The sequence below is a fragment of the Squalius cephalus genome (genome assembly GCF_949319135.1).
Source record: "Squalius cephalus genome assembly, chromosome: 1".
NCBI classification, from domain to species: domain Eukaryota; kingdom Metazoa; phylum Chordata; class Actinopteri; order Cypriniformes; family Leuciscidae; genus Squalius; species Squalius cephalus.
Genome location: NC_137122.1, coordinates 60,986,249 through 61,003,848, shown reverse-complemented (window position 1 = coordinate 61,003,848; position 17,600 = coordinate 60,986,249). Strand labels below are relative to the sequence as shown.

General features: G+C 37.2%; 1 protein-coding gene across 1 annotated transcript in view; it reads right to left on the bottom strand.

Annotated features, from left to right (window-relative positions):
- The window catches only part of LOC307170642 (uncharacterized protein), a 67,552-nt gene that overhangs the window by 18,400 nt on the left and 31,552 nt on the right, over window positions 1–17,600 (bottom strand). Inside the window, exons 4-6 of the mRNA XM_079891835.1 lie at window positions 16,217–16,387; window positions 15,569–15,742; window positions 3,892–4,065 (exon numbers count right to left, since the gene is read on the bottom strand). Coding sequence (XP_079747961.1) covers window positions 3,892–4,065; window positions 15,569–15,742; window positions 16,217–16,387 — 519 coding nt within the window. The remainder of the gene's footprint in view (window positions 1–3,891; window positions 4,066–15,568; window positions 15,743–16,216; window positions 16,388–17,600) is intronic.

The window sequence follows — 17,600 nt, the reverse complement described above, 5'->3', positions numbered from 1 at the left end:
ACCTGTATTAATTTCCTTCTAATATTTTCTAATATTTTTCTAATATTAATATTTTGAAGAATGTGGAGAATTGAAGAAACAAACTTATTCGAGTTTAAAACAACTTGAGAGAGTAAATTATGACAATTTGAATTTTTAGGAGAACTATTCCTTTAATGTTAATAAAACAACAAAACTATTGACTGATAACTTTAAGTAGCTTTAATAAGTATCAATGCATAATTTATACAGTGAAGTCTATGTTTTGTTTTATTTTCATATTTGTTCATTTAATTACTTTCTTCAATGCTACTGTTAAATACACCTACTGTAGCTGAAAACATAAAGCACTGTTTATTTAATTTGTATATTAAGTTGTGTATGTGTAATGTGTATCTTTGATCTTAATATTTAATAACAAAGAAAATATTGACAAATATTTTTATCTTTGCCCCTGTCTGCCATTTTGTTTTTTTGTTGTTACCTAAGGCTTTGTTTTTTAAAATATGGACATTAGTTTGGCTGTAATGCTGCTCAGTCACAAAATAGTAAAAACAAAATATAAAAAGAATCGTGATAAAATCGTGAATCGTGATTTTCCTGAAAAAAAAATTGTGATATGATATTTTTGGCATATCGCCCACCCCTATGATGGCCCCCCCAAAAAATAAAATAAAAAGAATGAACAACCAAATATTAACAACGAGGAACAAAAGAAACAAACATCAAGGTATAGATATAAAATAAGTTGTAATCGCTTTCTTTTACTAGCCTGACAGTGATCATTTTTCATGAATAAATAGGATAAGAAAAAAATCACAAACTGTTTCTTTGTATTTATTTTAAATTTAACATTTATTGTCAATATTGGGCTTGCGGATCATGTGGGTACTAGGGGACTCTTTGCTGTGTGTGGATGACCATGTCGGTCAGCCACCACCGAAGACCAATTTTGACCCAGGAAAAACCCTGGTTTAAACATATTTGACAATGTATTACCAACACAAAACCAAGTAAATAAATTAACTATATGGCCAAGACCGCAGACCTCACTCTCGCTCACTAGCATGCTCACTCTCTCTAGCGCTCGCGCGCTCGCCCTCGCGCTCACGCTCTCTCTGCGCATAACGGTTTAAATTAACAACAACAAGCACATGTTGAGTGCTGATCAAGAGTTTTGTGCAAGCAATTTAAGGTTGCGACTCTTGTCCCAAATATAGCAGGCTTCATTCAGTGATTGAAACAAATTTATTAACATTAATTGAAGTTTTACAGAACCGACATTGAACGCTCCGAGCGAGCTGTGCTGTGGTAAACATGGAACTTTTCTGTTTAACGTTAAATAAAATGAGGCACACAATTCAGAGAAATGTGACAACAAAGAACTTTTACCCTGAGGTTCATAAAAAATAAAGTGCTATTAAAAAAGAAAAAGGCTACTTACATTCTTGGTGCTTGTATTAAAAAAAGGGGGGGGGGGGAGAAAAAACTGACTGCAATTTATTCCATTGTCTTTTTAGTGCACGGTCAACTTTCAGCAGTGACGCTGTGCTAGACAGTGCGACTCGTGTGACCTGTCCCTCAGGCAGCGCGCGCGCCCACTCGCAAAGCAGACAGCCGCGCCTCTGCTTCCGCGGGCGTGTTTTTCCATATTCGAAATTCACATTCGAATATTAATTTTCACGTTCGAATTTCTGTTTTTTAAAACTATTCGAATATATATTCGAATTTAGAATATTCGTTGACAGCCCTAGTCCAAACAGGTGAAAAGAACGTGCTCATTCCCTATAGTGTTCTCGAAATCGCACGTCGAAGGCGTCATTGCTCAAGTCTGTCATGCTTTTGTCCCTGTATGTGGTTTAGGACTCTTGTATTAGCATTAAACACAAGCAAAATAGCATGGAATTGTCAATGGTAAATTTGACAGAGGAGAGGATTATAATAGGTGAGTTATTATAATCCAATAGTTATAATTTGGGTTAAAAAAATCTAAAACTTCATAACTTTTTTAAACTTTACTTTAACAACTTTGTTTTACTTCTTTACTAATCTGAGAAGTGTACCCTTTTAGTACCCTGATAGTTCGCAGTGCATTAAGTAATGTAAACAAATGCAACTTTTGATTTTAATAATTAGTAAACGTTGAAATTAAAATTAACAACGATCAATAAATGCTGTAGAAGTGCAGTTCATTATTAGTTCATGTGAACTAATGTAGTTAAATAATGTATGAAACCTTATTGTAAATTGTTACCGAAATTACAACTGGCAAATTTGCGAGATGTGTCTCGAACGAAGGTATTAGGGGACTGTCCGAGGTGCTGAAATAAAAAACTGTCTGTTTTCTCTCTTTCTTCTTCTTTTTTTTACCTAAATGACAACTATTGGATTATAATAACTCACCAATTATAATCCTCTCCTCTGTCAAATTTGCCATCGACAATTCCATGCTGTTTTGCTTGTGTTTAATGATAATACAAGAGTCCTAAACCATATACAGGGACAAAAGCATGACAGACTCGATGACGAGTCTCACTCAATGACGCCTTCGACGTGCGATTTCGAGAACACTATAGGGAACGAGCACGTTCTTTTCACCTGTTTGGACACTTCACACACGTTTGCACTGCCTGTTTGATTTTCCTGTTTATGCGTTCATAACATGCGTTTTGTCCTACTCAAAATACACGTTTTTGACGCCCATTTTTGTTACGATATACGCGTCAAAAACGTGCATTTTCGGTGACCCCAAAGCGCACGTCGAGAACGTGCGTTTTAAAAAGCAGATCACACGTCGAGGACGCGCGTTTTGAAGCAAAATCCGTGACCACAAAGTGCACTTTAAGAACGCGTGCTTTTATGGCAAATCGCACATTTGGCTGTCGAAACACACACTTTTGACGTGTCAGTGTGCAATCAGACGCCTGACTAGGCGTTTATGAATACTTTGGCTTGCCATAGTGCACGGCTCGAGCACGCTAGTAACCGTGCACTAAGACAAAGACGAGACAAAACCGAGAGTGTCAGAGCTCTGTCACAAAACCAATAATTGAACTAGACAGAAGTGACAGAACCCTGACACTTTGTTGTTTATGATGGGATAATTCTCGAGTTTCAGTCAGAATTCAGCCAGAGAAAGCGCACACTTCGGTTCAGCGATGACTAATCTGAACGCCACTGATTGGCCATCACACTCAAACTCAACAGAAACGTGTGTGATTGGTTTTAACATACATGATTAAAAATGCTTTGTCACAGTTTTTAATAAATGTGATAAGTGATACTGTTTGAAGGCAAATGCTTGGATGGGTGAAAAAAAAAAAACAAAAAAAAAGAAAAGTCTTAAAATTGCTTTCCAAAACAACAATTGTGGCTGTTCATGCGTTTATGTCTAGGATTGTTGTTGATCTTTAACATTATAGTAATGAACAATATGACATCTTTTGAAATGCAGTGCTGTTATAATAACATGTTCTCTGTACTTTTATGGGGGATTTAATTTTTGTATTTTATTTATTTGTAACTTGACTGTGAAATATAGTTTTAAACATGTATATAAAATAACCTCTCTCACATACGCGCCGTGTCATAAATGGGTTCACAGACATGTTCGAGAAGGTTATCTGTTTGGGTATACGGTGTGAGATGGGGGTCTCTTAAAGAGTATGTTGGGAAATGAAGGAGGAAGTTCCAGTACTATGTCTATGTGAGGTTTCTACAGCTTCTATAGTATGAGTCTATACATTATTTTCTCAACACATTCTCACTAACAACTCGTCTGGATGCTTTGTCAGGACTGCTTGGTGTCACTTTTTAACACACTGGAACCCCTTCAGTGTTCAAAAACTATTAAAAACTCTCAGTCTCTCTCACATACACACCAGCCAGGATGATTCTTACTGGTCCACTTACTTGAGTTTGTCCAGTGTGCAGTCTGGATGCCTCATTGCATCAGAGAGCAGCTTCAGTCCTGATTCTCCTGGGTGATTGTAGCTCAGATCCAGCTCTTTCAGGTGTGAAGGGTTTGAACTCAGAGCTGAAGCCAGAGCAGCACAACCTTCTTCTGTCACCAAACACTGAGATAATCTACAACAACAGTAAGTGTTCATGTCAGTGTGCTTCATTTTTAGAGAATATACACTACAATAAACAACACGGCTCTTCAAACCATCAATTATCTTTACAAGGACCTCTGATTGATTGCAATTAGTGATGTTGAGATTACCCAATTTCAAAATTGACAGTGATTACAATGGTCACGTTATTAAACAGTAAGAATTTGGAAGCTATGTTAAAAAAAATAAAAAATTTGTCTTTCAGACTTGTGTGTGGCGTGCCCTCTGTCTGGATACTCTGTGAGGCTGTTACTATAGTAGCTGAGTTCACTTGGTGATTGTCTAGGTAAGGCAGGGTGTGTGCAAATCAACTTTCAGCACATGTGAAACTCTCAAATTGAAAACATGGTGGAACAATGCAATCTCTTGTACTTGCCGAAGAAACAAATTAAATAAGCTATTGGGGCATGTTGGCTCTCTAAACATGATTCAGGAGTAGTTGAAGACAGGTATGCAATATGCAAAACATTTAGATGAAAAGTGTCAGCAAAAGCAGTGAACACATCTAATATGTACAGCACCTGTGGGATCATCACCATCCACACCCAGATGAAGGTAATAATTGTGCAAACACAATAAATAACCTGTTACTTACTCCTATCAAATAATTGCTATGAGCTTTGTTATTTTGATAAGAACAAGGTCTTAACTTTCAAATTAAACATTTTGACACTCTTTAATGCATATGACAGATCACTATAACTATAACTAAGTGGAAACATGGAGCGCACCTGAACTGATCATCTCTGCATCTGAACTGATCATCTCTGTATCTGTGCATCTCTGCATCTGAACTGATTGCTGTACTTCTAGATAGTTACAAACACTACCTTCGAAAATCATCCCATCTGCCACAGGTCTCTCTCATCTGAGTATTAACAGTATTAACTGAGTATTGACTACAAATCCCAGAACTCGCATACCTGGACTGATTGCACAAACACCTGTTCCCCGTTTCATGGACTATTTAAGCTCTGAACACGCTAGGCTCAGTGCAAAGTCTTGTTTTGCCATGGCTAACATTTCTGAGCATTTTTCTCACAACTGATCAATTCATCGATTTAGCGATCCATATTGACTATCTCATTCACTCTCGAAAAACAAACAGATTCTCTAACCCTCTTCACTAAGCAAACTTCCCTATGGATGACACTGGACCCATGCAGGATGAACTCATCTGTCCACAGAGGAGCAAGAACACTGCATCAGGGAACATCTGTGTCTGTATTGCAGCCAATCAGGACATCTGAGAGCAAACTGCCAAATTTGACCAACACAACAGTATACTCTGAGGGTGAGTACTAGGGATGGAGAAACAAAGCTTCTTGAATCTTTGAAGCTTTTCTTTGATTGTTTTGGAAAAAGATTTGAAACATCAGCAGTGTTGAAAACTGTGGCAGGTCAAATTTATAGCAGCCATAAACCAGAGTGCGCAGCGCCATTGTTTCATCCATTAAGCACAAATAAAAGCCTGACAAGGCTAAATATTCAGTTTTCTGATAATACAACTGACATATTAAAGTGTGGCAGTAAATTAAATGTCATAATACTAATTATAATAATTCCAATAGAGTTGTTTAATGCAAGTAAATAGTGCTCTAATTATTTGATAGTTTTTAATAGTGTTTATATGGCAGAATATATGATCATGTAATATAGACTATAGGCTTATATTTATATAAAAAAAAATGTTATTAAACGGACTTGAACCTCCAATAACCCGTAGAGTAGTGTTCTGGGTTCAAACATTCTGAAATGCAAAGTGAAGCATTCACTTGACTAGAAAAAAAGTGAAGCTTTGTTTTTCGTTGATCAAGTTTCTCTGAAAACAATACACCCTCCGACACGGAACTTCATGAGAAATTGCGCTGTGCACTCGATAAGCACTTTGAAGCTTCAGTGTCATATGTAACAACACTAGTGAGTACTGTACCTCCATTGTTCCTGGTCATTTCATGTATAGAAGTAACTGTAAAGACAATGTTCTCTATGAGTACCATCATAACTACGGCCCTACTTGTCTCGGACCCTACTTGTGTGTAGTTGGAGTTCTACACACAGAGCAAACATGCTTTTACCTCAACCGTTCCCCTCACAATCCAGTCATCATTGGTCTACCTTATCTTCAGAGACACAAATCACATACATTAGTAACTGTCAGTATTACACACAGCAATTTTTTTTGGACAACCCACAGCATGCCTTCTACAGCCACTACCCATTCTTCGATGACCTTGGTCACACATTGCTATTGATTTTTTTCACTGAATTCCTGGCCTCCCAGGGTAACAACATTATATTAACAGTCATTGGTCATTTTTCTAAAGCACGTCGATTAATACCTCTACCCAAGCTCCCAACAGCTTTCGAAACAGCAGAATATCTCTCCCACTACGTGTTTCGCTATTATCGACTACCTGAAGATATTGTCTCAGACCGGGGGTTTCCAGTTCGTATCTCAGGTCTGGACAACCTTCTTCCGCCAGCTTAATGTAAATATAAACCTCACATCAGGATATCACCCACAATCGAACGGCCATACCGAATGCCTGAACCAAGAACTCACAAGGTTTCTTAGAATATACTGTCAGCAGAATCAGTCGGACTAGAGCCGCTTCTTACCCTGGGCAGAATATGCTCAAAATTCCCTTCAGAAACCCTCCACTGGCATTACCCCTTGGAACCCTATGAGTTACCAGCTGTTGACGACTGGCTCTGACGGAGCGAGACGTTATGAAACCAAGCACACATCCAACTTCTGGGTAAGGTGGAGTGAACTGCGATGCTAATCGAGTCTCATGAATGCACAGTCATGCACAAAATACCAGAAGCCAATATCAGGATTTTCATTAAGTAACACATTAAATTTCTATTTGTTTTTCACCCAACAGTATCATATAACCCTAGAACACTTGGAATATAAGACACGTCACATGGGACCTTTCTGTGATACTTTTGCATCTTTTTTTAAGCTTGATTCTGGTCGCTATTCACTCCCATTATGTGGATGAGCGTGAGCGGGATATTTTATTTTAAATCTCCTTCTGTGGTCCGAAAAAAAAAGAAGGACATACTGCATTAGAAGAACACCAAGGTGATTACATTATTAACTCTTTCCACACCATTACGCATCTTCTGAAAGAGTTCTGAATCTCCTGAACAAAACACAAAGAAGATTCTGAAACAAGGGATCTCACATGTAATCATATGCATATGTGAAATAACGCCATCACCAACATTAAACAGCATAAAAATCAAAACCGCCCGCCTAATGTTACTGAATTAAATGTCGATTCACGATGAGCTATAGGCCCGTGCAAGCATTAGGGGTGTTGATGGACTTGATCTACTCCATCTGTATTTTGATCATTGTTCTGAATTCGATCTGGATGTGGTCTTTGACAAAAATGTTATCGTAACCCCCCATCAGATCTGACAAAATCATAACCAGAGCTTCTGCTCCTATATTGTATGGAAGCATATCGGTAGCAATGCTCAATTTGAAACATAATACGCAAAATGACAATGAAATATGTAAAATGGTAATGCATTTCTGTATATACATTTACATTTTCCATTACATTTGTGCAACATTTGGTGCAAAATTAAAATTAAATTATATAATTTACATTTGCCATTTAATACACTAGGTTTAATATGTAAATTGAATGCATATTTTAACGCTTTATAAGTTGCAAATTTAAAATGTATTACAGAAATGATAAGATTTGTTTAACATGTTCAGGCAAAATTTGTAGCAACATGATCATTTAAATGTTATTTCTCTTAATTGCCTTTACACTCGTAGGTAAGACACTTGCGATTGCATTTTCATTAAATGTCAATTAATGTAGCAAAATTCAATGTGCAAATTGAAAATGCATTCCAAGCCAATCACGTCCCCGCCCCGTAGCCCATTCCTGTCAATCACTGCATCAAGGTGGGGCTCGGCAACAGGTAAACATAGGCAAATGTTCGCGTGGGAGCATGCAGACGTTAGTGCAGAGAGGAGACCCTGAAGGGGAATGAATGATCATCGTCAGAAGAGGCGAGTGGTGTTGTAAAAGAGGTTTATGTTTTAAAGAAAAACGTCCATTGGACAAGCTAGATATTGTGGGGAGCATACAAATGCCTGTATGGAGCAGAAATGAAACATTAATGCTGTGCTGTTGTTGTCTGATGCTGGACTGTGTAAATGATGGTTTCATTTTTAGATATTCTCATTGTTTGATGTATGCTTATCTTTATTTAGGCCAAATTTAGGACATTTAGGCCAAAGTGGGCGAAGATAAAAATCTTAATTCAGTCAAGAGTAGCGAGTGTTTTTCTCTTTTGTTGTTTTATTAACATTAAAAGGATGAAATGAATGTAGAAATGTTTATCTGGCAAAGCTTTAAAGCACGAGCAAATAATTTGTGACAACTTTTGTGATTGCGAATAAGTGCAGTGTCCTGTGAGTGTAACTCTACCGCTGCATTAACATGTGATGTGAATGTACGTAGAGTTTTACAGTATTGGGACTGAGGCACCAGCACTGCAGCTGATATAATGTGTGCTGTAGCACGATACTATCATATTTCTTCCATAGCAGATATGTCACACTGTACAGCCCTGCTTATGCTCATGCAAAGCCTCAATGATGTAATATTTTTTATTGCAATGTTTTATGTTGAAATGTTTTTATTATTTATTAAAGAAAATTATGCAAATCATAACAACCTACTGTAAGCCTATTTAATTCTTAATAAAGAATTCTAAAACACATATGCTGCCAACTAACATCGGTTAGCAAGTCCTGATCAATGTTTTCATTTTACGATCATTTAATTTAATTTATTTCACTGTTATGTTTCAGTTAATAAATCTATTAAAGGTGCTGTATGTAGTTTTTAGTGGCCTCTAGCAGTGATGTTTCAGATTGCAACCAATAAGTTTACAAGCGCGTGCTCTTACGCGTGCTCGAATTTATGAGCGAGCACTGTGGGTACCGGCCACACTGAGACGCAACCGGACGTAACACACAAAGCATCCCACAACATGCTGGAAACTCAGGTAAACTCTCACTGCAACGTTACAATAATGGGCTACTTTTATCAGCTTGACGTTGAACTAATGCTCCATGCTCGTACCATGATAAGTATGGAACCCTATCAACCGTGCCGAATTCTGTCACTGCAAGCACTAATTCACATTTTCTTCAGGAAATGTACATTCTAGGTTTGTAGATAAGGTTTCTCCATTATTCAAATGCCCTGCCGATGTTGATCCGTGTTTTTTACCTGAAGTTCATCCGATTCACGTCTGGCCTTACGAGCTTCAGCAGAAAAAACTTTTTATTTTATTTTTTATCAATATGTGGAGTTTGTGTTGGAGTCTGTGTTTTGCTGGGTGCAGGTTGTTTCTTAGTGTTATCAAACATGTCATAAGAAGCATAAGTCATAAGTCCATGTCATAAGTTGCAGTGTCGTCGCTGTTTAGTGCAAAGTCAGTAGGCTAGACGAGGCGAGAGGCTCGGGAGCGCGCATGCAGGTGACGTCATTGGCGGTAAATCCGACCCGGGACCTTCACATAAAAATACGAATACTTGCTTTCAGAGGTAATAGCAAAACCCGCAAAGTGGATAATTTTAATGTGAGATTACAACCCCTTCACACACAGGCAATAAAAAAAGGATTCGTTTTGGTAGAAAAGCTACATACAGCACCTTTAACAAATTGAAATAACATGAAGTATAAGACACATAATCTATTGACTAGGGATGCTCCGATCAGCATTTTTTGCCTCCGATACCGATTCTGATATCTGGGATTCAGTATCGGCCGATACCGATCACCGATCCGATACTAAAATAAAAACAGTGCTGAATTACCTAATAAACAGTATGCCTCACTGTGTGAAAGAGACTGGGATCATTCTTTTGTGAAAGGCATCAGGCAGGCTTGATTTAAACATTACTTTCTTAACTTTATGGGTGGTTCTGGATGGCTAAAATACACATTAATTGCACAGATATTAACATAAATAAATACATGATATTCAATAAAAATAAAACAAAGCATGCATAAGATTTATTCATGTTTCTTTTTTATTTATTTTTAGCGATTTATTTTAAAACGGATGCTGCATTAATTGCGTTAAATATTTACCACTGAGTCTTCTCCTCCCATTTCTACCCGTGACGCTTATCCAACTTCCCAACTACTACCTGTGCAGACGTCAACAGCGCAACTGGGTTGTAGGTTGCCAGGCTGAGTTCACAAATGGGTTGAAATTTGTATGAAGTGTTGATTGTGTGAGTAGGATACGTTTAATACAAGATCTGGCAATCGGACAACCTTGGAATAATAAATTGATGTGGTTATTCATTTAACGAGGTTTGGGCCATACAAATTACGGGAGTTTCACGGGAGAAAAAAAAACGGGAGGGGGGTGGGAGATGGGTGTGAAATACAGGAGACTCTGGGGGAAAACAGGAGTGTTGATAGGTATGCACGTTAGCTTGTTTGAATTGGAAACTGTTTACCTGCCGCCTGCGTTCTGCGCATGTTGCTATCGCGTGATGTCACACACTTGCGCACAGCACAGAATTACCTCGAGAGCGTTTAGAGAGCCGACTGCTTTGTAAGCTTTCGAATCGCTCTCGCTGTAATTTGATGCCCCTATGGATCGGGCCCATTGTTACCGATACCCGATCTTATTTTATTCTAACCCGATCTAAAATTTTATTCCATATCTGAGCCGATACCCGAAACAAATATCGGATTGGAGCATCCCTACTACTGACATGCATTGCCTTTAGAAAAATTGGGCACACAATGTTAAAGTTTAGCCTACTTTGCTTAAATTTGATGCAATAATAGAAGCCTACATTTGTTTAAAGGCAGCAAATACACATCCCCAATTTTACCGCCGTATGAAAAATTGGCGTATTATTCTGGTTGAGTAACAACTGTACTTTTAAGAATTCCATGTGCAGGCCCAAATCACTCTTTGCTATAGTTAACAATCTCACTAATCCACCACAACATGTTATTTCTGGCTCTGCAGTGCTTGTGAATAGCTTTTCTCAATTCTTTTCAGACACATTAAAGTCAATTGAATCCATTACCAAAGACACCAAAGTGACTCAAATGTTCATTTGATGTAAGCTGATTCAGCTCATTCAACAAACTCACTCTGCTTTTACTCTGACTACCTCTGCTGCCATAAGTGATCTAATTATGAAGTCTAATTCCACGTCCTGCCAGCTTATATCTAATATCTAATTTACCATTCTTAAGCAAAATACTTGAAAAAGTTGTGGCTTCACAACTGAGATCATACTTAGATCCTAATGGTCTTTTTGAACCTTTTCAGTCAGGATTTCGCATAGTACTGAAACTGCTCTTCTTGGGGTGGTTAACAGTGGTGTGAAGTAACGAATTACAAATACTCACATTACTGTAATTAAGTAGTTTTTTTCAGAAATTGTACTTTTTTGAGTAGTTTAAAATTTTTGTAATTTTACTTTTACTTGAGTATATTTTAAGTTATGTATCGGTACTTTTACTCCACTACTTTCCTTCTGTTTGTGGTCGTTATTCGTTACATGCTTGTTTTAAAATTTTATTTTTATCCATCAACGTGATTGGATCGAGTAATCGGTCTCGTGACTGTTGTCAAATCAAATTCTGCATAGAAAACTTTAACTGCTAGCTAGCCTATCTGCTGTTACTCGTGGCTGCTGTGGAAGTGCATTCTCCAAGCATCAATTCAATAGAGATATCAGCGTCTTCCTCTAATATGCTAAGGTACATTTCACATTTCTGCTTATTATTATATTTATTGATTTGATTTAATTTGATTTAATTTTAATGACCACACAGCCAGGCTGGTGGAATTTGTTTTCAGTACAGCTCTTTAGTACAGATTCCAGCATTACATTAAACAATAAGCATTAAACATACAAAATAACATACATATACATACAGACAGACACATTAATACATGATACACAATACATAAGGTTGGCCTATCTACAGGGACTGACATTTGATGTGAGGTTGGGGGTATTGTGTACAGTGTAAACTAACTCAAGTGCTGAGTTCATAATTCGGTGAATTCCCGCTCCAATTTACTTAATATATTATAGAGACCTGCGTCGCGATCTGTGCACTGCTGTCTTTCCCCGCGCTGTCGCGCTCGACATGCAGGAGTCACTTGGAAAAGTCAGCAGCTCGTTGCGCGTGGTGCGCGCTGTGAAGGTGTGTTGGGGACACTCTAAAACTGTGGAAAAACACCTTCTGTACTGAAATTGGAGGACCAGATTCAGTATGCAGTGCACATTATGAACCATGGCGTTAACTTGACCTGCGTTTCTGTCAGTGCGTGACTACAGCTCAGTAATAAACAACATTTTTTGATTGATCCATTTCATACAATCCGCCTTCATTTAGCAAGTGCACTTGCGCAAAAACATTTGTTGTTGTTGTGGATGCTGCTGATAAAACAGCTTTGCCAAGACTACAAAGAGATGCATTTGTCTGTGTGTTTTGTTTCTTTTGTAAAAGTTTCCCCGGATATAGGCTACTTCCCTATTTAATGCATAATTTCTTACAAATTATATTATCAGCATTACAATTTGAGTAAATATAGCTGTGTAAAATTTAAGGGATGATGCCACCCTTCTAGAACAATGTGCATTTACGTTTAAATTGTAACGTATTTAATGGCATGGAATTACAGTGTAATTAGTGTTAGTTCACAGCTTTTACAGTTGAGTGAGGTAAACTGATAATATTAGTGATTCTCATTTCTTTATCAAAACACAAAAACTGGTACCGTTTTGGAGAGAAATTGGGTATTTTTTCATCTCTCTATTTACCCCATCTCATGGTGTGTGATGCTTAACTATTGTATGAGTTTCTAAAGGTTTTTTTAATTCTTTGCACAGTTATGAACATTGATATTTTATGTGCAACAAGCATGCTCAGGCTCAGTGGCCTTACGCCTAATTTTTAATGTTTTTTTTTTTTTAAACAATATGATTTAAATGGTGATGAGTGTACTGTTTTGATGCATTTTAAAAAGATGAATGATATATATTCTTCAATCTTTATAATGTGAATTACAGTATGTACAATGCTTTTTTACTTTATGAATTGTAGTGCACAGTGTTTATTATAAGGGGGTAGAATCCGCAGCTCAGTACTCACTACTCATGAGTACGTTTAAATTAGCTACTTTTTTTACTCTTACTCAGGTAGTTTTTTGGACAAGTACTTTTTACTCTACTCGCACTACATTTTTTGGAATGTAATGGTACTTTTACTTGAGTATGTTTTTTCAGTACTCTTTCCACCACTGGTGGTTAATGACATTCTTCTGTCCATGGATTCAGGGTTAATAAACAAGTGCTGGATTTGACACAGTCTCCCATTAAATACTCATCTCTCGCCTTAGTGATATCGGCATCACTGGTTCAGCTCTTTCCTGGATCATTTCCTACATCAGCGACAGAAAGTATTATATCACTATAGGTCACTGCTCCGCTTACACTGGGTGTTCTTTAAGGTTCAGTTCTTGGCCCACTACTGTTCATCATTTATCTATATCTACTTGGTGACCTCATATACATGCATGGACTTCAGTTTCATTGCTATGCTGATGACATTCAAATTTACCTCACCACCAGCTCTAATAGAGCATTCCCTGCCCGACTCACTTACTGCATGTATCAGGGATATCAAGCATTGGATGTCCCCGAATTTCCTCAAGTTAAATAATAACACAACTTAAAGGAGAAGTTCACTTTCAAAAAAACTTTTGCTGATAATTTACTCACCCCCATGTCATCCAAGATGTCCATGTCTTTCTTTCTTCAGTTGCAAAGAAATTAAGGTTTTGATGAAAACATTCCAGGATTTCCCCCCCATTTAATGGATTCTATTGGGACCCAAACGGTAGAAGGTCCAAATGACAGTTTAAGTGCAGCTTCAAAGGGCTTTAAACGATACCAGACGATGAATAAGGGTCTTATCTAGCGAAACGATCGGTCATTTCCAAAATAAATAAAAAAGTTTAAGTTTTATAAGCACAAACGCTCGCCTTGCTCTGTTCTGTGATGCGCGTTGAAGACGTCACGTAATACGCAATTACGTTGAAAAGGTCACGCTTGACGTGTTTACAAATGTGCGGAAGGAGGACCATATACACATTTTCAAATGTATTTGTGTCAGTTTATCGTTTAAAATGCCCATTTCGTGTGCGTATCCTGGGTGTTTTAATATTAAAAAGCCAAAAAGAACATTTTCTTCAGGACAGAAATTTTTCAAGCGTGACCTTTTCAACGTAATTGTGTATTACGTGACGTCACGAACGCGCATCACAGAAGGGTGTGATGCGCAACATTTGTGCTTATAAAACTTAAACTTTTTTATTTATTTTGGAAATGACCGATCATTTCGCTAGATAAGACCCTTATTCATCGTCTGGTATCGTTTAAAGCCCTTTGAAGCTGCACTTAAACTGTCATTTGGACCTTCTACCGTTTGGGTCCCAATAGAATCCATTACATGGGGGGAAATCCTGGAATGTTTTCACCAAAAACCTTAATTTCTTTGCGACTGAAGAAAGAAAGACATGGACATCTTGGATGACATGGGGGTGAGTAAATTATCAGCAAAAGTTTTTTTGAAAGTGAACTTCTCCTTTAAATATTGATGATTGGTTCTGCTGCCTCAGTCAAAAGGATGGACCAGTCCTTTGATATTGATGGGGTTCATGTTAAGCCTTCTTCATCCATCTGTAACATTGGTGTTGTATTTGACTCAGCTCTTTTTGCTCTCATATTTCTTCTGTTGTTAAAAACTCTTTTTTCCATTTTCGTAATATTGCACATCTTCGAACTTCTCTATCTGATGCTGACACCTTAATTCATGCATCAATCGATTACAGTATGTTCTCACATCGACCAGGCATTCTGCTCACGTTACTCCTCTGCTCAACACTGGATACCCGTGGCATTACGTATTCACTTTAAGATATTACTTCTAACATTTAAGGCATTAAATGGTCTTGCACCTCCATATCCATCTGATCTACTTTACTCCTACCACCCTGCCCGGTGATTATTTAAATGGTGATGAGTGTACTGTTTTGATGCATTTTAAAAAGATGAATGATATATATTCTTCAATCTTTATAATGTGAATTACAGTATGATCACTTAGATCAGCTGAACTTTTTTTTTTTTTGTCCACTGTAGGTGGAAGATCATTTAGTGTTAATGCTCCTAAATTATGGAATTCACTACCCCTTACACTTCGTTATATCTCATCTACGGCTACCTTCAAGACTCTAACACGTACTTTGGATAATGTGGCTATATGTATCCTAATGGGTTTGCAGTGTGGATGTGTAAATGTATTGTAATGTACAATGTACAGCGACCTTGAGCTACAGAAAGGCGCTATATACATAAAACTTCTAAGTACCTCAAAATGTTGAGTTGACAGTTTGGATTCTTCAGTCCAGCAGAGAGCAGATTCACTCCTGAATCCTGCAGGTCATTGTTACTCAGGTCCAGCTCTCTCAGGGAGGAGTTTGATGATTGTAGAACTGAAGTCACAACTTCACAGTGCTGATCAGTTAGATTACAGGCTGCTAATCTGAAGAAAAAAAAAAGGAGTACTCTGGTTATAACCCTCATGGAATAAAAATATATTTTCATACATTTATGACCAATATATTAACTACTTCAAATATATTGAAAAATATATTAAATAATATATTGCGTTAATAAATTACAATATAGTATACAATATATAAACTATATTTACTATGTTACACTAATGTGTATTCACCTGAGTTACTTTCACTCAGTTGAGTTGTTTCTGCCACACAAAGTAATGAGTTGAGTTTGTGTGTAAAGTTAATTACTTAAGGGTGAAATGCTGAAAACATGTAAAGTCTAATTGGTCAAAACAAATTGTTGAGTTCAAAACTCTAGGTTTGATTTTTTTCAACCACCCCTATTCATCAACCAATCAGATTCATGCATTCAACAGCCCCCCGTAGTGTACATTTATATAAAGCAGACATTATTATTAACATTAATTAATGAATGAAAGTCAAACTCAAACCTCAGTTTGTTGAGTTGACAGTTTGGACTCTTCAGTCCAGCACAGAGTAGCTTCTGTCCTGAATCCTGCAGGTGATTGTTACTCAGGTCCAGCTCTCTCAGGGAGTTTGATGACTGTAGAACTGAAGCCACAACTTCACAGTGCTGATCAGTTAGATTACAGGCTGCTAATCTGAAAAAAAAGGAGTACTCTGGTTATAACCCTCATGGAATAAAAATATATTTTCATACATTTATGATCAATATATTAACTAGTTTAAATCTGTTAATCTGAAAAAAGAGAGGACTCTTGTTAAAAGGTTATGATCAGTCAAGAGCTTGTTAATAATGGAGAAGCTTTTGCATACTGGAGAGACGTTAGAGAGCGGGAAGGCCTGGTTTGCACTTTTTTGCACTTTTATTTTAGATTACATGCACTTACATGTTCTTACAGTGTACTTACTCTAGAAAGTACTGGGTAATATAAGGTAACTGCATGGGTTAAGGTTAGGTTTAGGGGTAGGTTCATGGTTAGTACCTAGTTAGTACCCAGTTATTGTAATTACTATTATAACATATTAATTAGTTTATGTAATAAGTACATAGTATGTACAAGAGGAAAAGGACTCTAAAATAAAGTGCTACCAAGGCCTGAAAACGGATGCCGAGGTTGCTTTGATTCCGCTCGATATGCAAATAACATTGTTTTTTAGCTGTTTTAAAGAAACAAGGTATGATGTTGTTGTTGCTGAAGCACAGCCGTTTCATCAATTTTTACTCAAACTGTCTCATGCACCAGCTGTTAGATGTTGCATTTGTGCGGTAACCAGATTTCTCTTGGCGGCATACAAGATGGGATGTTTTCTGGGCCCTGTAGGTGTTCTGACATGCTCTGACATTTGTGCTTATTTCTGTTACTTGTGACATTTTCATGGCTAAAGTCTGATTACACTGTATTCAGCACAAACTCTGTTACAATAATATGTCAGCAGCATGTATAAAAATGTGGTTTGTGCAGACAACATCAGTGTTTCTGACGAGTTTTAGTGAAAGTGCAGAACGCAGTAAGTAAGTGATGGCTTAAAGGGGAGCCCTATTGACGATCTAAATAATAGTTTTGTTTTTCATGCTTCTAGAGGACCAGTGGTTACGTTCACACTGTAAGTGATAACTGCATTTAAATGTGGGAGTGAATCCGCTAAATTTGAGTCCTGTGAGACATGAAATTGCGATGATTGACATAGTAACCATAGCAACATTATGGCTTCTAATAATGTTATGATTTTAGTTACATTTACACTTTAGTCATGTTTACAAAACACCTTGCAGAATGTAACAGAACGTTATAGAAATAGTTATTTTTATTTATTTTTTTAATAAGAAGGATTATAAAAACATTGATTCTA